General features: G+C 41.2%; 1 protein-coding gene across 30 annotated transcripts in view; it reads right to left on the reverse strand.

The window, feature by feature from the left end:
* The window catches only part of TCF7L2 (transcription factor 7 like 2), a 175895-nt gene that overhangs the window by 10037 nt on the left and 147213 nt on the right, over positions 1–18645 (reverse strand). For 17 of the 30 annotated variants that reach the window (XM_032694542.1, XM_032694541.1, XM_032694537.1 and 14 more), the window contains 6 exons: positions 17814–17946; positions 15582–15684; positions 12712–12798; positions 6278–6418; positions 5257–5416; positions 4416–4523 (listed from right to left, as the gene is read on the reverse strand). In XM_032694542.1, coding sequence (XP_032550433.1) covers positions 4416–4523; positions 5257–5416; positions 6278–6418; positions 12712–12798; positions 15582–15684; positions 17814–17946 — 732 coding nt within the window. The remainder of the gene's footprint in view (positions 1–4415; positions 4524–5256; positions 5417–6277; positions 6419–12711; positions 12799–15581; positions 15685–17813; positions 17947–18645) is intronic. The other 13 variants (XM_032694545.1, XM_032694543.1, XM_032694539.1 and 10 more) reach the window with 3 other exon arrangements.

Below are 18645 nucleotides of genomic sequence, written 5' to 3' on the forward strand. Positions count from 1 at the left end.
AATGACTTGCAAGATGCTACTTTTGAGCTGAGATCATCACGAAGACAAAAATATTTGACTTGTGTGTACACTCCTGCATCCTGAAGTTTCAGAAATTGTTTATGGTCATGTTTTGGTGAGGAAGGGAGGGAAAGAAGAGGGAAATTGAAGCAGGGAGAGTGTATGAGTGAGGTCAAACTGAGCCCCTGGAATTCTCCAGCACCAAAACCCAACCATTAGAGCAGACAAGGAAGCCACAGCAATGAGCAAATCCTAACCTGCAGTTTTGTAAGTGCACTGACAACCTAGAAAGCAATGCCAGGACAAGAAAAAAAATCCAGACGTAGCCAAGAGCCTTCCCACATTTTACTCTATTACAATGAAAATAACCAGTAATATTTTGCTAAACTGTGTCCCTTTCCCACTGTACCACAAGACGATGCAATTTGCTACGGTTTTTGACTGGGAAGAGAAAATCCTTTTCTCAATTTCCCTCCAGTAGTGTGAGAGAGGACAACTGGGAGTCCAACTTCTATGGAAACCCAGTGATTGCTTTCCAATAGAAAAATTAGAAAGTAATAAGCATAGCTCAAAAGAGAAAAGCTATTTTTTCCAAGAAAACTCTTCTAACACTGATATACAAGGTTTGCAGAGCAGTACAACAAGGCCAGCAGAGGCAACAGAGTAATTTCATTTTCACAACTCCCCAGATGCTAAAAGCAACGACTTTCGGGCCATCAGTGTCAACTCTGAACAGCACAAGAGATCCTGACTTTTGAAGACATGGCAGTAAGAAGAATCAGTGAGAAGACCCCAGAGCAGCAGTCCCTTGTGGTCAAGAGACAACAAACAAACCCTTGTGGTCTTGGAAGAAGGAATCTCACAGCACTTTTGAAGGGGTAGATGTATTGTAGGAAAGCCAAGAGGTTCTCCCACATGGTGGGCACCTTTCTCATAAGGTCAAGATTGGCTTCAGTGTGGTACATGCACTATAACATTTGGGACATTCATTATGATAGGTTTCCTAGAAGGTATTAGTAAAAAATTCCCCCGATGTGAAAGTAGGATATTGATTTGTTGTTGCCCTGTTTTTCCTCCCCAAAGTTGCCCTTGTGGCATGGGACTTCTATACTCATTCCTCCTTTCTCTCTCAGGGCTGTAAACTTCCATCCTGTTGCCCAGGCTGCTCCAGGTCTAAGAGATCCTTCTGGAGATGTAAAAAGCTGTGTGCACCATCCATTTTTAAAGGCATTTTGAACAACATGCACATAATCCTGTAGCCTGGATGCTGCTGCTGACAAATCATCTCCCACACATCTGAGGTAATTTTTTTGGGATATGGAAAGTTGTCAATTGCTACAGCAGCCATCAGTCTAACAAGACAGGCAGACAAGACAGACAAGTATTGCTCCTAAAGCTCCTCGAGAACAGAACGGGGAAAATATAGTATCTTGAAATCCACGTATCACATAAAGATACAAGAGGCTCAGACTCTGCTCCATCTATATTGATCTAGATTGACTCTGTGAAAGTTGGTGGATATTTTCCAGCTTTCAACAATGTAACCAAAACCAGACAATTGCCTCAGGATCATAAGTCTGATTTTTATTTAATCTCAAGGAGGCCACTTCCATAATTAATAGACTGCATCTGTGATAAATTTGCTTAATTTTAGCAGTTCATTTGGGAATTCAAGGGCTATTTCAATTTAAGACCTTGTAACTTCTTCACATGAGGGCCAGCCAGACCAGAGGTGAGGAGTCATCTGCCCTTCACAAACTCTTCAAGCCAGGTATTAAAGTACTGCAATGCCTTGTGGGAACAATCTGTTAAAAACATCTGATTTACAGGAATGTCAGCCAGAGACCAGGAATTTCTGGTTCCTTTTCAACACAAGCTTTGAAAACTGTTCCTAACAAAGAACTGACAGAGGTCCCACTAACTTCTTTTATACCTTTTTCAAAGGAAACAGGGAGAAGAATCACCTGGTTTGCTTGTTCAATTCCTCTGATACAAGAAGATATTTGACTATGCAGCTAAATTAATATATGGACTTCAAGAAAGAACTGTGGCAGCACTTTTTCAAGTGCTCTGCAGAAGGCACCGTTTTGCCTTTGCCACAGATTGTCTTCCTAAGACTTAAGCAGATTGTGACATTTTCTGTCATTGTACCATACAATTTTTTAGGATGCAAGTACATAAATATAGATATAAATACTTACTAACCACTTTGGCAGCTCCCTCTACAGAACCAAACCAACATGGGTTTTGACAGGACTGTAGTACTTCTTTGGTACTAATTTTCTAGACAACTGGTGGGTGAGGTGACTAGACCCTTACATACTTCTGAGTCCAACACTCAGCACGGCTTAATATCTTAGATCTCATGAAGGCAAATGTGCCTTGTGACAAGAACAAGCCAAGAAGGATTCCCCAAATCCTCTTCTCTTATTTAAGTGCAGGCTGAAAGCTGCATTTCCTGAATGTACTGCTCCTGTTTCTGAAGACTTGGGCTGCAGCTGCCCTCATCCTTGAGCCCCAATGTGAGGTGCCTAACAATTTAATCACTTCAAGCAGCCCAAAGTTACTCCCCTGCTTGATGAGTAAAGGGCTCAAAACCCTACAAACCACTGAGGGAGGAGGGTAACTCGGAGAGCTGTGAATGGACCAGGAGAGGAGACATAAATAAATTCTGCGGATGATGCAAAAATACCATGCTCTCCTCAGGCAGGAAGGTTCCCCCTGAAGGTCACTTGGGGGTACAGCATCAAGCCGCTGGGAAAGCACCGGCTTTCTCATCCTGTCCTTTTTAGCTTGAGAAGAAAGGGTTTCTCAGTGCTCACACGGTGAGGACAAAAGTAAAAGGTCCTAAACACTGAGGCTTTGTACGTGCCCATCTGTCAGTGGCACAGTCACTGCACAGAATGAGCATCCCTGAAACCTCAGTCGAGCCCATACTCCCTTTGAACACTCAAGACGACGATACTGCACAGTGTTGAGGAACTACCTCAAGCCTATAGACTGACAGCCTCAGGCCAGACTATGCTGAGAACCAGGGAGCAAGGCTGAGACCAGTAGAAAGAAAAGATGATCAAGAAAACAAAGATTTGAAAAAATGTCCTTAATTACATATTGTTAAATAAGTGAGCATGTGTACTCTCCACCACTGAAATGGCAGAAGAGTGCAGAGAGTTGGTGCTACTCTGGGCTTTGCTGCAGACTCTGAACTGGCTTTTCCCCACCCATGCATGTAAAAGTGTAGATTCTCAGAGGCAAATATTGCCATATACAGCAAAATAGGATATTTATGGTAAAACAGGCAGTGATGAGGATGGGGATGGAAGAGAGAGACTTCAACAAAAGCAAAATGTGTAACATTATATGTAACTGACACCAATCTTAGAGCAGTTGGTCCCCAAACCCACAGGGAAGTCTGCCTAGAACGCAGGGAACAGGGTTCATTCCAGAATTAGAGATCTTGGAAGTTTTAGGTGATTTTTATTTACCTTAAAAGAAAAAAAAAATCAAGATGCTGCTATAATCCTATTAAAAGGAAGTTAGAGCTCCCACCAATCCACAAATCTTTCAAGAATTTATGGGTTTAGACTTGCAAACACTTATTACCATCTGCACCGCTTACCCTTCATGGAAGGAGCTATATAATACTAGTAAGTGGTTAGAAAGCTGGCCTTGTGTTTTTTTAAGAGACAGAAAATTCTACCACTTTTAGCTACAAAACAAGCTTTCTGAAAGAAAGAGGGAGGAATCAATCTTAAAAACAATCCATGCATTGACCACAGATTCCAATGCACTTTTTAAAAAAATGAGAAGGGGAGGGGAAAAAAGACAGTAACATAGGCATGAAAAAGCAAAAAATAATCAAAATATACAACAGTAGAGCATGAAATAATCAATTTAGCCCCACTTGAGAGTAAGACTTTCGAACAAGTTATGCTTTTGGTTTTGCCAGTCCTTCTCTGAAGCTAGGATAAGTCATTCTTCCACTTTCCACTATACTCTCACACAGGTAAGTACAAGACACTTATTATTCATCTCTTTTGGTGGAGAGGAGCCATACTAGGGGAATTTGATTTTTTTTTTAATGAAATTTAAAATGACCAGCAAGCCAAACAGCATTTTCAGATGTTGGTAAAAGCGAAATTAAGACTTTCTTCACAGAGCTCTACTGTCATGCCCCGATTCCAACTCTTTACTAGTCCCAGTCAGGAAGCCTTTTCCAAGTGGAGGGCTGGGAATTAATCCCAGTAGTTTTAGTACCGCAGAGGGAAGCGCCCGTTGTTGTTACCAGACTGGGATCCCGAGGCACGCTTTCCAAGTAGTGCTTGTGTACAATGTGTGATCGTAGTTCAGCAGGTCACACACACATTTCTACAAGTTCTACTACTAAAAAAATTTCCACCTGCATAGGAACCTACATAGTTATCCCGTGCAGACCAGCCCGGGTACAGCTGCATATGAAGCTGTCGCTCCTTTCTTGCTAGTTCATAGTATTTCGCTTGTTCTTCTCTGGATAACGCGTGCCACTGAGGTGAAGAAAAGAGAAAAAGACAAAATAAAAAGCACTAGTGGTTGGGGGTTTTTTTTAAGCACGTTAAGAGCAAAGTATATTATATTTATACATAAATACAGTCAGAATTGATTTTCACAAAGAAGAGATAAAAACAGATGATCTGGTATGCTGACATTCATATTTTATTTATAACTCCAGATTATAACTCCAGTTAACTCAACTGAGTCACAACTAATCATTTACATTCATTCGGCCCCTTTGCCTCCTGTTGAGAGAGGAGAATTAAGAAAACTAAACAAAAACAAACAGCAAGGGAGAGGGTCCAGAAGCTGAACCACTTGTCCTGAGCCAGAACACAGCTTTAGATGTAGTCTCCCCTCCCCTTCTCCACTGGCATTCTCTCTCTTCTAGTTCTCACAGGTGCTGACACTGATACTGTACTCAAAAGCTTTTTTATTTCCTATTTACATTTCTACCTATCTTAGGACAAAATAAAAATCTAAGATTTTTTCATCTACAGGTCATGGAAATAACACTGAAATAAAACTGTTAATAATTAACTCCTCCTCTTCCCCATAAATGACCCCACCGGCAAGAACTATCTGCTAAAACTAGACATCAAACCAAGGGCTTTTGTTTAGTAATTTCCCTAGTCATTATCAAAATAGCAGGAGAACACAGGGATTCAGAAGGTGTGAATCCTACCGAGTTTCAGTCCATGCTTGTGCTTGTCCCTTGTTACCTACCCTTCGACCGAGGATTTGGTTGATGGCTGCGCTCTCTTTCAATGTGCATTCTGCTACAACTTTTGCTCTCATTTCCTTCATATACAACATAAATGCATTAAGAGGTTTCTTTATGTGTGGCTTCTTTTTCTCTTCTTCTTTTTTGGAGTCCTGATGTTTTCTGAAGGGTAAAAATACAACAGAGACCTCACAGTGAGAACCCTTGTGAATGTATTAAATTAATCCCCTCAGTCTCTCTAGCATTAATCCTCAGAAATCTCTAGGAAGAGGACCAGAAGGTTCTCTAGAGCCTTCGCCCTGGCTGCTATATGAAAATAGTTTTAAGAGCATTATAGGAAAACTCATCTCGTATTTATGCAGTATCACCAAGTACCCTCTCAGTCCCTGCAAAAACCTTGGAAGGACATGGACATCCAGTAAAATGGGTTCAGAGGGAGGGCTTGTGAGCATGATGGTAGAGGAAATAATTACATCCCATCATCAGTGGGAACCAAAATGCTGTCTTTGTGCATCACCTGTGAAATGAAAGGCAATAAGCACCAGAAGAACCACGGGCAGAGGTAGACGAGGGCTCTCCTTGATTCAAACCTTAACTTGATACCAGCTCTCTGCAGCTTTGAACAAGCCATTTATGCTCTAATTTATTGTCTCCTGTGGTGTATCTGATATCTCAAGGCTTCAAATCGGGCACTGAGTAACAGAGAAACCGGTCAAGAAACTTGAATCTTGATCAAGAAAATGCCACTTTCTTGTTAAAACAGGTGAAATTAATAACAACTTGACTTATGCCACAGAATGACTCTGAAAGACTGCTACCATCATTTTGACAGACTTTGTCAACTAAACCATGTCCAAATCAATCATAATGCAAGAGCAAAACCAATTAAAAAATATTTTACACCAAAAACATTATCACAAACCTAATCCTTTTTATAAGCCCCACATGCATAGGTGATGCTTTAAGTATTCTAAAAAGAAGACAACAGCTTTAAGTATTCTAAAAAGATAAGCAACAACTTACGAGCTGTGGAGTGAGCCGACGTCGCTCTGGGAAGATTCCTGTTTGACTGTTGGTGTGACTATGGCCGGATGAGGAATTCCAGTTGTATGTAAACTATGGTGTGGCGGGACCATGTGTGGAGGAAACCTAGAGGAGAGAAAGCTGTGTAAATCGTCAGAATAAAAATGAATGAATGGGGAGGGATGTGTACACACATTAAAAAAACCCCTGGCATATTACAAGCACATGACAGCTAGACAAAGCATATGAAAGCTGGCAGCATTAATTAGCAATAAATTAAACATAATGACTCTTCTAATGTCATTAAAGCCAATCTTCCCCTTCATTATCATTACTGACATGAGACATCATGATTTTTAACATCTTTAACAAAAGGCAAATTCAACTGAATGAACATGTATGAAGGTGGAATTTCAGCTACCTGCAACAAAATCCACCAGTCCATTTCTTTGCTAAGAAATAGCTATGGCAACCAAGGAATCAATTTTTATAGTTTTGAATCATGTTATGAATTTAGGATGACATCCTTTATTGTATATTGACAGCAAAATAAAATATTAATGCCAACACATTCTAGACGCATTTTTGATAATACTTATAGATGCCTCATTAGCTACATTTTGTTGATGGAGCAAAAGAAAATATTTATTTGTGTCTACTAAATCTCTGAGCCACATTTCTTTAACAGAAGGTGGGAAGATTGTGAAATTTAATCAAATTTGACCCATTAAAGTAATGTAGAATGGCTTAAATTCATGCAAAATAACAGTCTAGACTTTCTACAGAGAATAAAATGTTGCCAACTTTATGGTTTATGGTCATATACATGGACAGGAAACTGGATTCAGAGGGATGTGCAATCCTTCTTCGTGAATCTAATTGCCTGGTCAGGATCACAGCACAAACATGGCACAATCATTCAGACTTTTTACATTTTAACCAAAATGAACAAACTTCTCAAAAGCAGGATTGACTTGTTATTTCTCAATAGTCTCAGAAAGTTTTTGCAGTGAATAAGGAAAGCACAATATGACTGACTGCCTTTCTCTCAGCAAACTCCCACCAAAGTCAATGGGTTTCCAGGGAATGGGATCTAGCATAAAATATTTCAGAAATATCTTTCCTCCACATGCCAAAGCTAAAGTGATCTGGCAAATGACAAGGGTTTTTCTTACTGCAAATCCCTACTCTCATCTCAGATTTTGAACCATCTGGTCCAAGTAAAATAACCCAAGAATATGGAACACTCAATGGGATAAATAATTACTTCTTCTGTCATCAGTATACAATGACTTTTTTCTATTCAACATGATTTAAAATGGGGTGATACACCATGGATCAGTAGACTGTGCATAAGTATCAGAAATATAATGGGATTTCTTTTTTTTTTTTCCCTCTCTCAAAAATTCCAATACTGAGCTTAACAACCCCACCCCCTGCAACTGCCTAGACATTCCCTACATTCACAAGATGACACAGAAGTACTTTCATAAATGAGAAGTACTGTCCACCACAAGCTCTGAGGATCTTTGTCTATCAGTTGGTAGTACTCAGGGTGATTAGACAGAAGTCTAATTTTGTCTTTGAAGGCAGTGGTAGGAAGAGCAAGGACTGACAGGGAGAATGTGAAATGGTTCAAGTTGTAGAGAATTGCAGTTCCTCACAAACAAAGGCATGGAGAGAAGGAGGAGAGTGGGATAGCAAGGGAAGCAGAGAATGGGCAGCAAAATGGTCATTCCTACTTCTGCTAAAAACTCACAGACACAAATCTCCAAGTGGATTGTCCAAGTGCCTTCCCACCCTCTGACAAAAGTAGCTGGGAGAGAAGCATACATTTGAGGATATACTTTGATTCATGGTAGGTCAGAACAGAAGACAATGTTGAGGCTGCAAAGGAAACTGACATTCTTGGCCCAATTCTGCCACAGGACTGCCTCACCATCAGCAAGACACAAACTGGGCCTTTGTATCATTTTTTTTTTCCTATTCTATCTTTATTTTCCTGTGTATGTATTTTGATTGGACATACTTAAAGTTCGTTCACACAGCGCCTGGGGCCTTCAGCCACAGTACAATGCAAATAGTAAAAACTGACAGTAAGAGTTTTTTTTTTAAATAACTTAAAAACATGGCAAAAATAAAATTGATGGCAAAAAATGGACCTCCCTGAAAGCGGTGTAAGTATAGTAATAAAAAGTTGACACATGTCCTATTGAATGACTATCTCTCCTAGGCAAGATCCAGTGTTCAACAGAGGACTATGCTACTGGGCCTAGCAAGGCCACTGAAAAGGGGACAATGAAGGATGAAGATGGAGATGAAAAGCCTTCCTTCAGAGTGCAGGCAGCAAGATCTGTATTTGTCTGACATGAGGGCTCAGTAGGAAGTGGAGTGGGCACATACAAGCGAGGAAAAAGAGCTGAAAGCAGTGATAGCACAAGGGTATGAGAATGGAACTAAGACAGACTCATCATTGGAGAAGGGCTTCCAAGTATCACAAAAGGCTGATTACAGATGGAGTTAATGGGGACAAAAGATGATACTTGTTAAGCTTCTGTAGAGGATCCTGTGATGTGGTCATGATAACTGGGTCACAGACTTGCTTCTGAAACAAGGAACTGGTCAAAAATGAAAACGCCCTGCAAAATGAACTCTGCCTTCATGGTGGACTGCTGCATGATCAGGATATTCAAAGGAGACACATTCAACAAAAGAGAGGGGTTATTTTATTTGTTTATTTTTGATGAAGATTTAGGTACTTCAACTCATGAAAAATAGAGGGTGAAGAAAATCTGCAAAAAATGTGACTTCCCCACCTAATTATGGGAAAAATGTACTTCCAGTTACTGTTCAGGAGAAAGAGAGTATTTAGTATTCACACATTGGAGAGTGACTAGACAGGGAGAAAGGGCAGTGAAGGAAAAGAAACCTACAGGCACATGCTGTGTGAAAGCCTGAAGGATGGTGAAGCCTTCACTGACCTCAGCTGGGATACTTTACTCACTGAGCTCTGAACTCCAAGGACAGCCAGCAGCCTTCCTCAACAGGCAGCTGCAGCCCAGTAGTTATTTTTGGGCTTGCAGTTTCCACAAGGAAATGGTGTGTTCATTACCAAGGGTCATTCATTTTTTCATACTGAATCTCTCCAAGATACAAGGTTGCCTATTGGACTTACACGTCTCTTCCTATGTTTGGGGCTGTAAAAACATGATCTAGAACCCACAGCTCCTCTCACAATCCCATGGGCTTCAGTGGGCTGGTTGAGGTTTCAGCCTGAAGTCTGGTTGCCTGTTTATTTCCAGGCAGACATCCACTCACATGGCAATATAAGTGGGGGAAGAGTGTTAATTTTTAAGTTCCTGGCTGCACTCCAACTTCAGTAATTACATTCAGCAAAAGTGAATTTCCCCCGAAATTTCAATTACAGAAGGTATTTTCCACTGCCACCACTTAACTGCTGTGTAGTGTTTGTCTGGTGTAATTCTGCTAAATTATTTCCTGATTTCCTCTCACAGCAGTTGTTTTTTCATAGTGGGTCCACTGTTTGCCCATCAATCAGTTAACCCTGTCCCATTATACCTTAAAGGCATATTACAGAGGGGTAATGAAGGATCAAGAGGTGTTACAAGCATGCTGCATGCATACGAAGTGAGTGGGGCAATGAAGAGTTGCAAATGGTTAAAACAACCAGAAGACACTACCTTAATAGCCTAAACCATTTATGAAAAATCACTATTAGTCACCCATTAACCTTTTTATAAACTATTCATAAGCACACTCTAACTAACGAACTGTAATTACTAAGCTTAGGGAGCATTCAGGGCTGGGAAGCATTATATGGTCCAAAGATCTATACCATAATGCAGGTAGAGATGAGAACTATTTTTAAAGAAAGGGTCTGGAAGACCACGGATGGAGGGTCTGCCCTGGCTTCAGAGTTTGGGCAGAGCCAGCACAGCACAGCCAAGGCTTGTCCCAGGGCCCTGCAGGGTGATTGCCCAGAGGCCATGAACAACAGGTCTGCAGGCAAGTGTGGGCATCCCTGGGCATGCCAGCTCCATCTCCCAACTCCATTGGCCACTCAGGGCCAGGGCTGTCCCAGGGCTGAGCCCAGGCACTCCAGCTGATACGGCAGGCATGAGGAAACACGCCTCGAACCGTGTATCAGAGCACGGTCCGCCCAGAGGGTGTTCCCATCTATGGGAAACCAGGAGAGAAGTTTCTGGGCTGAAACAAAGGGTAAACATCTTAAATCTATTCATCACTCTGCATGTGTGCCTGAGTGTGTGTGTGTGTGTGTGCGGGCTTATGTCAGAGACAAAAAGAAAGGCTATGTGTGTATGTGCACACCCCTCACCTTCGCCTAAGACATTCACCATATTTTTTTCTCTAGACAAGTACTCCATGAATTGCAATAAACACCCTAAAAATTCTAAGCAGCTCATTATACACCACTGTCTCCTTTTATGGCTCCAAGCCAGAATATAATGATGAGTCTTAACTTGTTAAGGACAACTAATTTTTTGTTCCTGGCTGTCTCAGGGGCTTCTCTCTTACTCACTCTCACTTTACTTCACTGTTGACATGTTTCTGTTAACTGGATGTCATCTGCCTGCCTTGATTTTATGCACAAGCAGTGGGATGCATTTTTCTGTGCAACAATTCTGCTTTGAGTTGCATTAGATTTGTCATTATTCTCTCATTTTCCCCTTGCACTTGTAACATTTCATCTATTCCTGCCTTATTTTTTGAGCCACGGTGCACCCACATTATGGTTTATACATGATCTTGCTCCCTTTGAAGCCGGCAGATTTCAGAGCCAGCCCTCGTCAGGAGAAGTGCCTGCTACCAATTTAGCAGGCTGAGGGCCCCGAGCTCCAACAACTCAATCTAAAGGGGGTCACAGGGTGGCACAAGCGAGTGTCAGCAAGTGCTGTTTAATTGCCAATCTAGGCTTCTCCATGGTGTTTAAAGTATAATGACCCATCACTTAATTCTGAGAAGTCCTGGCCCTGCTGCTGAATGGAATGAATATCAAAGGATGTGCTAGAACAGGGCAAGGAGCCTACATTTCCTATAACTGCCATAAGTATAATAGACCTCTACTTCTGTCGTCCCATTACCACAATAATGTATTTAATTTGCTGTGTACTCTTTTTAACTAGATACCTTTCATAAAGTCTATCTTGGGAATATAGCCCCCCCTTCCACATCTCCCCCCTCCCTCAAATGACTAGCCTCTGTAATAATAATTAAACTAAATCAAGCTCTACTTTGCCTCACACCATGCCTGCAAGTATTTTTAGATATTTAAGAAGATTAAACAGAGGGAGGGAATCATTGTTTAAATTTGCAGCTCTCTCCCTAACCCAGTATTTTTTCTCCACAGGGCTGGGTCCACTAAATTTCTTTTTAAAGTTGATTTTCCAGTTGTCTCTCTATTCGCTGGACCAACATGGACAAATTTTAATTTTTTTGGTTTTCGTTTACTTATCTAAAGCACACAACACACTATTTCCCTACCCATTCACTCATGAGCTTAGGTACAGGTTTCCATTTCTCAATGAGCTGTGCTTCCCCCCAGCCCTCACTAATCTTTTCCTCCTTAAATCATCTATACACCGACCTTCACATATTAAACTGCAGAGATGGAGAGGAAGGGACAGAGCAGGGAAGAGATGTGGAACCTTGCTATGTAATGCATGCTAATTTAATTATGTGCCATCATCAAAATGGATTAGCTTTTTCAGCCCATCAAGAAAGTCTAAACTTCCACCGATTTAATTAACCAGACTGAAAATCAGATGAACAGAAAATAAAACTATCATTAGGAGCAATTAGTGATTACTTAAACATAGTGCTGCCAACCAGTTTGTAAATAAAACTAGCAGCCCCTGGAAAATTAGATGGAATTAATTGGAGGTAGGGAGGGGGAGAAATATATACTTCTAAAGCTTTAGAGGGTCAAGCAGGCCCTTTTATGTTGACTATCAGTGTTTGGAGCTTTGGTAGGGGAAAACACAGCGCAATAACCTTCCTCCCAGCTCTGCCTGAAGAGCAGTCCTCTTCCCTTCCGAGACCTCCCTTGCACACAGAGTGCTGCTCTGGTTGGTAGCCACTGAGAAAGCAAAAGGTAGCTTGACTTCTCCTCCTTGCTTTTTCAACATTACATTCTCCCAGCTCTTTCATTTAGTTTGGCTTTTAAAGATGACTTCTTGCACCTCCACCTCTCCCACAAAAACAAATCCTTGAAGCCCAGTGACAACATTAGGACACCACCTTCTCCTCACACGGGAAGGTACCCCTCGCCCTCTCCTCCTCCACCCCATCAAAGTGCTTTTAGAATTATGCTGCCTAGATGAAATGCACTCCAGAGAGAGCAGTAGGAGGAGTTACATTTGCTCTGGTTTTAGGACCTCAGTATTTAAACTCACCTTGACATGGAAGCATTGACGGTCAGAGCTGTTGGGTAAGGGTGGCGGAAACCCCCTGTCGTGATTGGGTACACTGGCTGACCTTGCCTGGCAAAAGAGAAGGGAAAGAGAGAATGAGAGAAATTAAAAAAGGGTTTAAAAAAAAAAAACCACAACAAAAAACTTCTCTCTGCACAGTAAGCTTTATTCTCATTTGATCAGAACAAAAATCTTGGGGATTGTACAGCAAGGATCAAAGGAAAGAAACACAGAACAATTTGAATGCCATAAATCTGATAGGAATGGCTAATTAAATTTTATAACCTCTGCTTATGTCAATAGAGACCCTCTCCCCAAGCTGAAACTAGGTGTTTTGTTGTAATAATTAAAGGCGAAGTCTCGCTTGCTTTAATGGAGCCATCACACTAATTGAGGGCTACACATCCAAAGGAAAACAATAATGAATGTAAATTTATACCAAAATAAAGTACAGTGAATCAAAGGACTTCAGTTGCGCTTTGGGCCTCTTTCGGTATTTAGATCTCGGTGAGAAAACATTAAATTAACAGAGCTTAATTTGTAGCCTTTTGTCAGATTAACAAGTGTTGACAAGAGTTACCGGGGGAGAGTCCCCAAGAAGTATTGTGGGTAACCAATAGACAATCACACCTCATTACAATAATTAAAAAATACAGCAACATGCAAAACAGCATCCTCATGAAAGTCACACAACTTTTTCTGATGGAGGTTTGCCTGTGCTGGCTTGCTCGTTTCATCTGTCCTTCAAATATATCATCTGACTGGGCAAGATACTTTTGGGGTGGGTTCTATGCCAGAAACATGCAGGCCAGCTGAGGATAGATGGGTTGGGAACTTGATGGTGAAGCACAAGTGGCAATGAGAGGGGAAATGAAAACCTTGGGTTACTTCTGTGAAGTTGGCCATGCTACTCTCCTAGAGCAAAAGTGAATGTCATGGTATCACTCCTCAAAAAAACCACTTGGAGAAGCTGTAAGAGCTGTGTGTAGGAAGCACACTATGGGTATTGACCTGTTTAAACCAGCAGTGATGACGAGAGCCTTCCAGTGACAGACGTGGCCATTAGCACTTGGCTGGTGACAATGGCCACATGCGGAAACATTTATGTGCTTTGGCAGCCATGGCATGAGGCTCAAGGAGGACAAACCCATGTCTGCACAAATACACATGTAAGGTCTGAGACACAGATGAGCAACAAGGCACAGGTGAATGACAGTGAGGAGTTTCTTCCCTGTGCTCTCATGTCTTTCATGTTCCTGACTTTTGGCACTAGCTGAGTATGTTTGTTTTAAATGCTGAGGCTGTTACTGTGCAAACTTGTGCTAAGCAGCTGTAACAGAGGAGCATGAGATGGCTGTACTGCAGCTAGGCCCTGCAAGCAAGTAAGAAGAAGAAAAGGAGCTGATATGCACTCTACCAATGTTCAGGGTGTCCTACGTGTAAAGTAAGTCACCACAAATGAGGAGGAATTTCAGATTTCAGGGAGGAATGCTCTGGGTTTTTCTTCTGCTCATGATGAGCTCTTCTGGAGAAGAAGCCTTCTGCAGAGAGCTGATGGACTGCTGAAAGCTGATGCCTCACTCTCAGGGTGGAAGAGCCTCTACCCAAGCAAGCTGCATGACCACCTCATAAGGAAGGGCAGCCCACAAAATGGCCAGAAGTGGGCTGCTGTGGCCAACGTCTGAGCTCCAGCTCTCCCGCATCAACACTTCTGTGCTTGAGAAAGGCCCCAAAAGCCTATGATGCCACCAGCTCTCCCTGCCCAAGACCTGCCCAGGAAGTATGTGGGGACCCCCTGCTCTCCTATGGGATTGTCAACTCCAATTCCTCAAGGAGGGTAAACTTGTGGAGAGGTATTTTAGCACAGCTGGCCAAACAACCTCGAGCAGGAGCAAACTATTCTGAGCTTTGGGTAATTCATTTCTGGAAGAAATACAATCACCCCAATTTGTGAGAAAAAGAGGGTAACAGTCTTCATTTATAATGCAGCTAACTGTTGTATCCAGAAATACAAATGGATTTTATAAGTATTTAAATCAAATATACTACACAAAAGGCTTAGGCAGTGCTTAAATGTATTATAAACCCATTGAAGAGAGGGTAACATAAGAAAAAAAAGAAAATAAGGACCCAGTTACTGGAGGGAGTCTCATATCCAACAAGGTTCTGCAAGTGGCATATGAGGAACTGAAAAGAAAACAAAACTTCAAGCTAACTTTCCACGGCTTTCTTCTTGGCCAGTTTTAAAGTAAACTAATTCCTCTTTCTTGTTTGCAAGAAAATTCCATTCCTCAGATGCCAACTGCCAACTGCCCAGCCACATCTCGACCAGGAATCCTGCTCACTGGCCGATGCAAAGCTCTACTGTTTCACAAGAAAATTGAAAGTACTTTCAACAGAGAAGGCAAATGAAATTTAAAATTGCAGATTTGTAGTGAAGATGGTCCTGGTAAAAAAGAGAGTCCATGAGAACCACCCTGAGTCCTCAGAAAATCAAATCTGAGAAAAACCCACGTGGCGCAGCATAAGGGCAATAACAAGGAAAGGACATTTCTTCAGAAGCATTTAAAAATTCATGCTTCACAAGCCATCCAAGCCATCAGCCAGTTGGGATGACATGCAAAGCTGTGTCCAACTTCTCATGTTCGTTTAAGACCACATGACCTGGCGTAAGTTTTAATTAACCTTCATGAAGTGGGTAAATTCATAACAGTCAGTGAAGTGGCAGCTGGCAAACAAGTTCGGCAAAACTCAATGCACACACACACACACACACACATACACACATATTTTTACACAAATTTTACACATCAGAAAAAGAAAAAGGAAATGAAAAAAATGGAACTCCTTACTGTGGTACTAACCATCCTAGCGGATGGGGGATTTGTCCTACAGTGCCCGGTGATAATGGATAATAAGGAGATATATCTGGAGGATGTGGAGGCCTTGGAATTCCTACAGAAGAGGAACATAAAGCAGTGTCAGTACAGAGATGTGGAAATAACTAAAATATAAAGAAAAAACACGTTTGTTTCTAAATTTCTATCAATTTATTTTTATTACAATACTTGTGTCTTCACTTTGGTTTTCCAAAGGCTGCTTCACATTCTTATTTTATAAAGTGAGCCTCCTGGCATTTTCTTAAATGATATTCAACCAGAAAAAATTATATTATTCACTCTCTCAGTCACCTCTCCAATCAGAGATAGTTATTTTGTTATTTAGAATTTAGAAGTCTCAGATATAATTTTGGTGTGATGCTGTACTAGATACTGTCTTAAATGCTCAACAGAAAGATGGGTCCTGTAACAACTTCATGGTTATTTTAGACTCAAAGTCAGCCAAGAGACCCAGATACTGACTGGGTACTCAATGACATGGCATTATTCCAAAGTAATCTCCAAAATGAGTTTAAAAGTCACTAAAATTGCAAATGATGTTTGCTTTTGAGTAAACCTGGGAAACTTTTCCTGAAACCTAGGAGTGGAAGTGAAAGCCCCTGGAAATGCTTGGTATAACCAGGGGTAGATGCTGAAGGTGTGCAGGGGAGGACAGAGAGCCCACCTACCCTCTCTGAATCCGGTGCAGTTCCTACTTGGAAAGCAGAAACCAGCTCCAGACACAAGCCTTAAATATTAATGCTCCTTACCTTAAGAGCAAGTAGGAATTACTCAGAGGAGTAAGGGTTACAAGATTGGGTCTTCCAATTAACAAGCCAGAGCACAATTACACAGCAGAAGCAAAATTAAAACAGAGAGCATTAAAAGGAAGAGGTACTGTATTCATGGCTAAAACCTATTTTTTTAAGTCACTTGGGAAGCTTTTAATCTCTAAATTAAATCTTCTTGTGTGACATTTTCATGCAGACATCGCTTTTTCTCCATTACAAAACCCAAACAGATTAACTGGGCTTTAACCATCCAGTGAGCTATTTGCACACTTGAAAGAATGTTCACAGAAGAAAAGTAAACAGTCTACAGACGTTAATCATATGTTTTACGATAACCATTTAAAAGCTATTCCCTGTACTACCATTATTTAAATGAGAGGTTGACTATGCCATTCACTTGCAATACCCAGGGATGGCGAGATGGATTCCTTTCAAGCCACGTGAAGTTATAGCATTAAGCACAATTAAAAGGGGGCCCCAGTTAAAGTGTAGGGAGTGAAAACCAGCTAATGCACAGCGTCATTCAAAGGCTGTAGTTTAGATAAATTATCTGCATAAGTTAGAGCTGACACAGAGTGACTCGTTCAACATGAATTCTGTTTCTGATGAACTTTCCAATTAACTAGATGGGATTTGGATTAACAAAACCAAAACTACTGTCACTAAAATCTCAATGCAGCTTGAAGAAAGAAGATTGACACTGTTTGACTTCTTTGAGACCTCAGGTTAAACAAGGACTCTTAAAAAGTTAGAATAACATGTAAATTCTACTCTGTAACACCAATAAATCTAGTCAGGGTTTTACGCGGTGCTCTATATTCAAGTAGACTGCCCTTCAGGCTGAACTTAGAGTTGGGTAGACTTACATTGGGGAAAAGAGTTGCAAGTGTAAAGCTGGAGCTAAGTAGTTACAGTGGATGAAAATTCAACATTATAGAAGAAAAATGGCTGAACTCCTGACACAGAAACAATGGGATTTGGGGAATTAAAAGAGATTCATTTTGAAACCGGTCATGACCCACCACCTTTAGAATTCCAGCTGCAATTCTGTAAGTGCAGATCACAGAACGTACATGTTTAATTTTCGGGGTCGTGCATGCAAACCAAGCACTTGGTAGATCGAACTACTAGGTGGGGTATCATTCTTGCAAAGAAACACATCTGCAAACGACCCCACACATGCAACTCTGGTGTCACCCTGCAGAAGCTTTATGAAAATTCACCCAGTAGGTTTCCTTCTGAAGCCTAATTGGCTTAAAAAGAAACTATTTTGTCTGGGTTTGACATTTTACATGCCCCCTTTGGTGTTCCAGTATGGGAAATCCATTCTCCTGCACTCCTCTCCTCTAATACACAAAATTGAAAGATCCACCCACTCCCTCTCAAAAAGCCCCCCAAACTATTTCCCACCTACCTGTTTTGGGATCTACGTCAGCTGGTAAGTGTGGAGGAGGGTTTCCTGGTGTGAAGTGCTCATTGCTGTATGTGATAAGCGGCGTAAGAGGGTGTACATGGTGTGGGTGCTGCACAACTGGCACTTTGTTAGACTGTCAAGAGAAAAAAAAAGGTCAAAGGCATTAGAGCAGCGATGGGTATTCCTTCCCACTGCAGCACAAGGCATGATATATAGAAATCTGAGTAGCCACAATTTCAACACAATCCTCAGACTTTTCCAGGTCCCTTCTTGGTGTTACCCTTGCAGTTTTCCCACCCTCTTGCTTAAAACCTCCTCACACACTTTCCCTGCTGTTGAGGTTCTTTAATCTTTTTGACCTGTCGAGCTCCTGTACGGAGTAACAGCAATTCTTTAAAATTTTTCCTTTTTATTATATAATCTTGTGCTTCACCTCCAAGATGCAGGCAGACTCCTCAGTGAGGGGCTGAGAGAGTCCCCCATTTAATTAGCATGAGACCCAAATGCTCACTGACCTGTAGGTCTTTTCCTCTCCCCTTCCTGTCCTCACTTTCAGTTCTGCATTTTACTGCTCATTGCAAATACTCCAGATAAAAAGCCTTTGTAGTGCTGGAGTATTCCCTTCATCAGCAAGCATTAAGCTGACAAGTGATCACCTGCATATTTTATATATATATTTTAGAAGAGCTGATTAATTATCAATTCATCAGAGAGTGCTAATAAATGGAAACTGGATACTGATTAATTAGGCTGCTAAAATATTCAGCTATATAAATAATGGCAAAAACCCCCAGATAAAGACATTGAAATTAACACTCTTGTGGGGAGAATA

Source organism: Chiroxiphia lanceolata, chromosome 8, assembly GCF_009829145.1.
Source record: "Chiroxiphia lanceolata isolate bChiLan1 chromosome 8, bChiLan1.pri, whole genome shotgun sequence".
Lineage (NCBI taxonomy): Eukaryota > Metazoa > Chordata > Aves > Passeriformes > Pipridae > Chiroxiphia > Chiroxiphia lanceolata.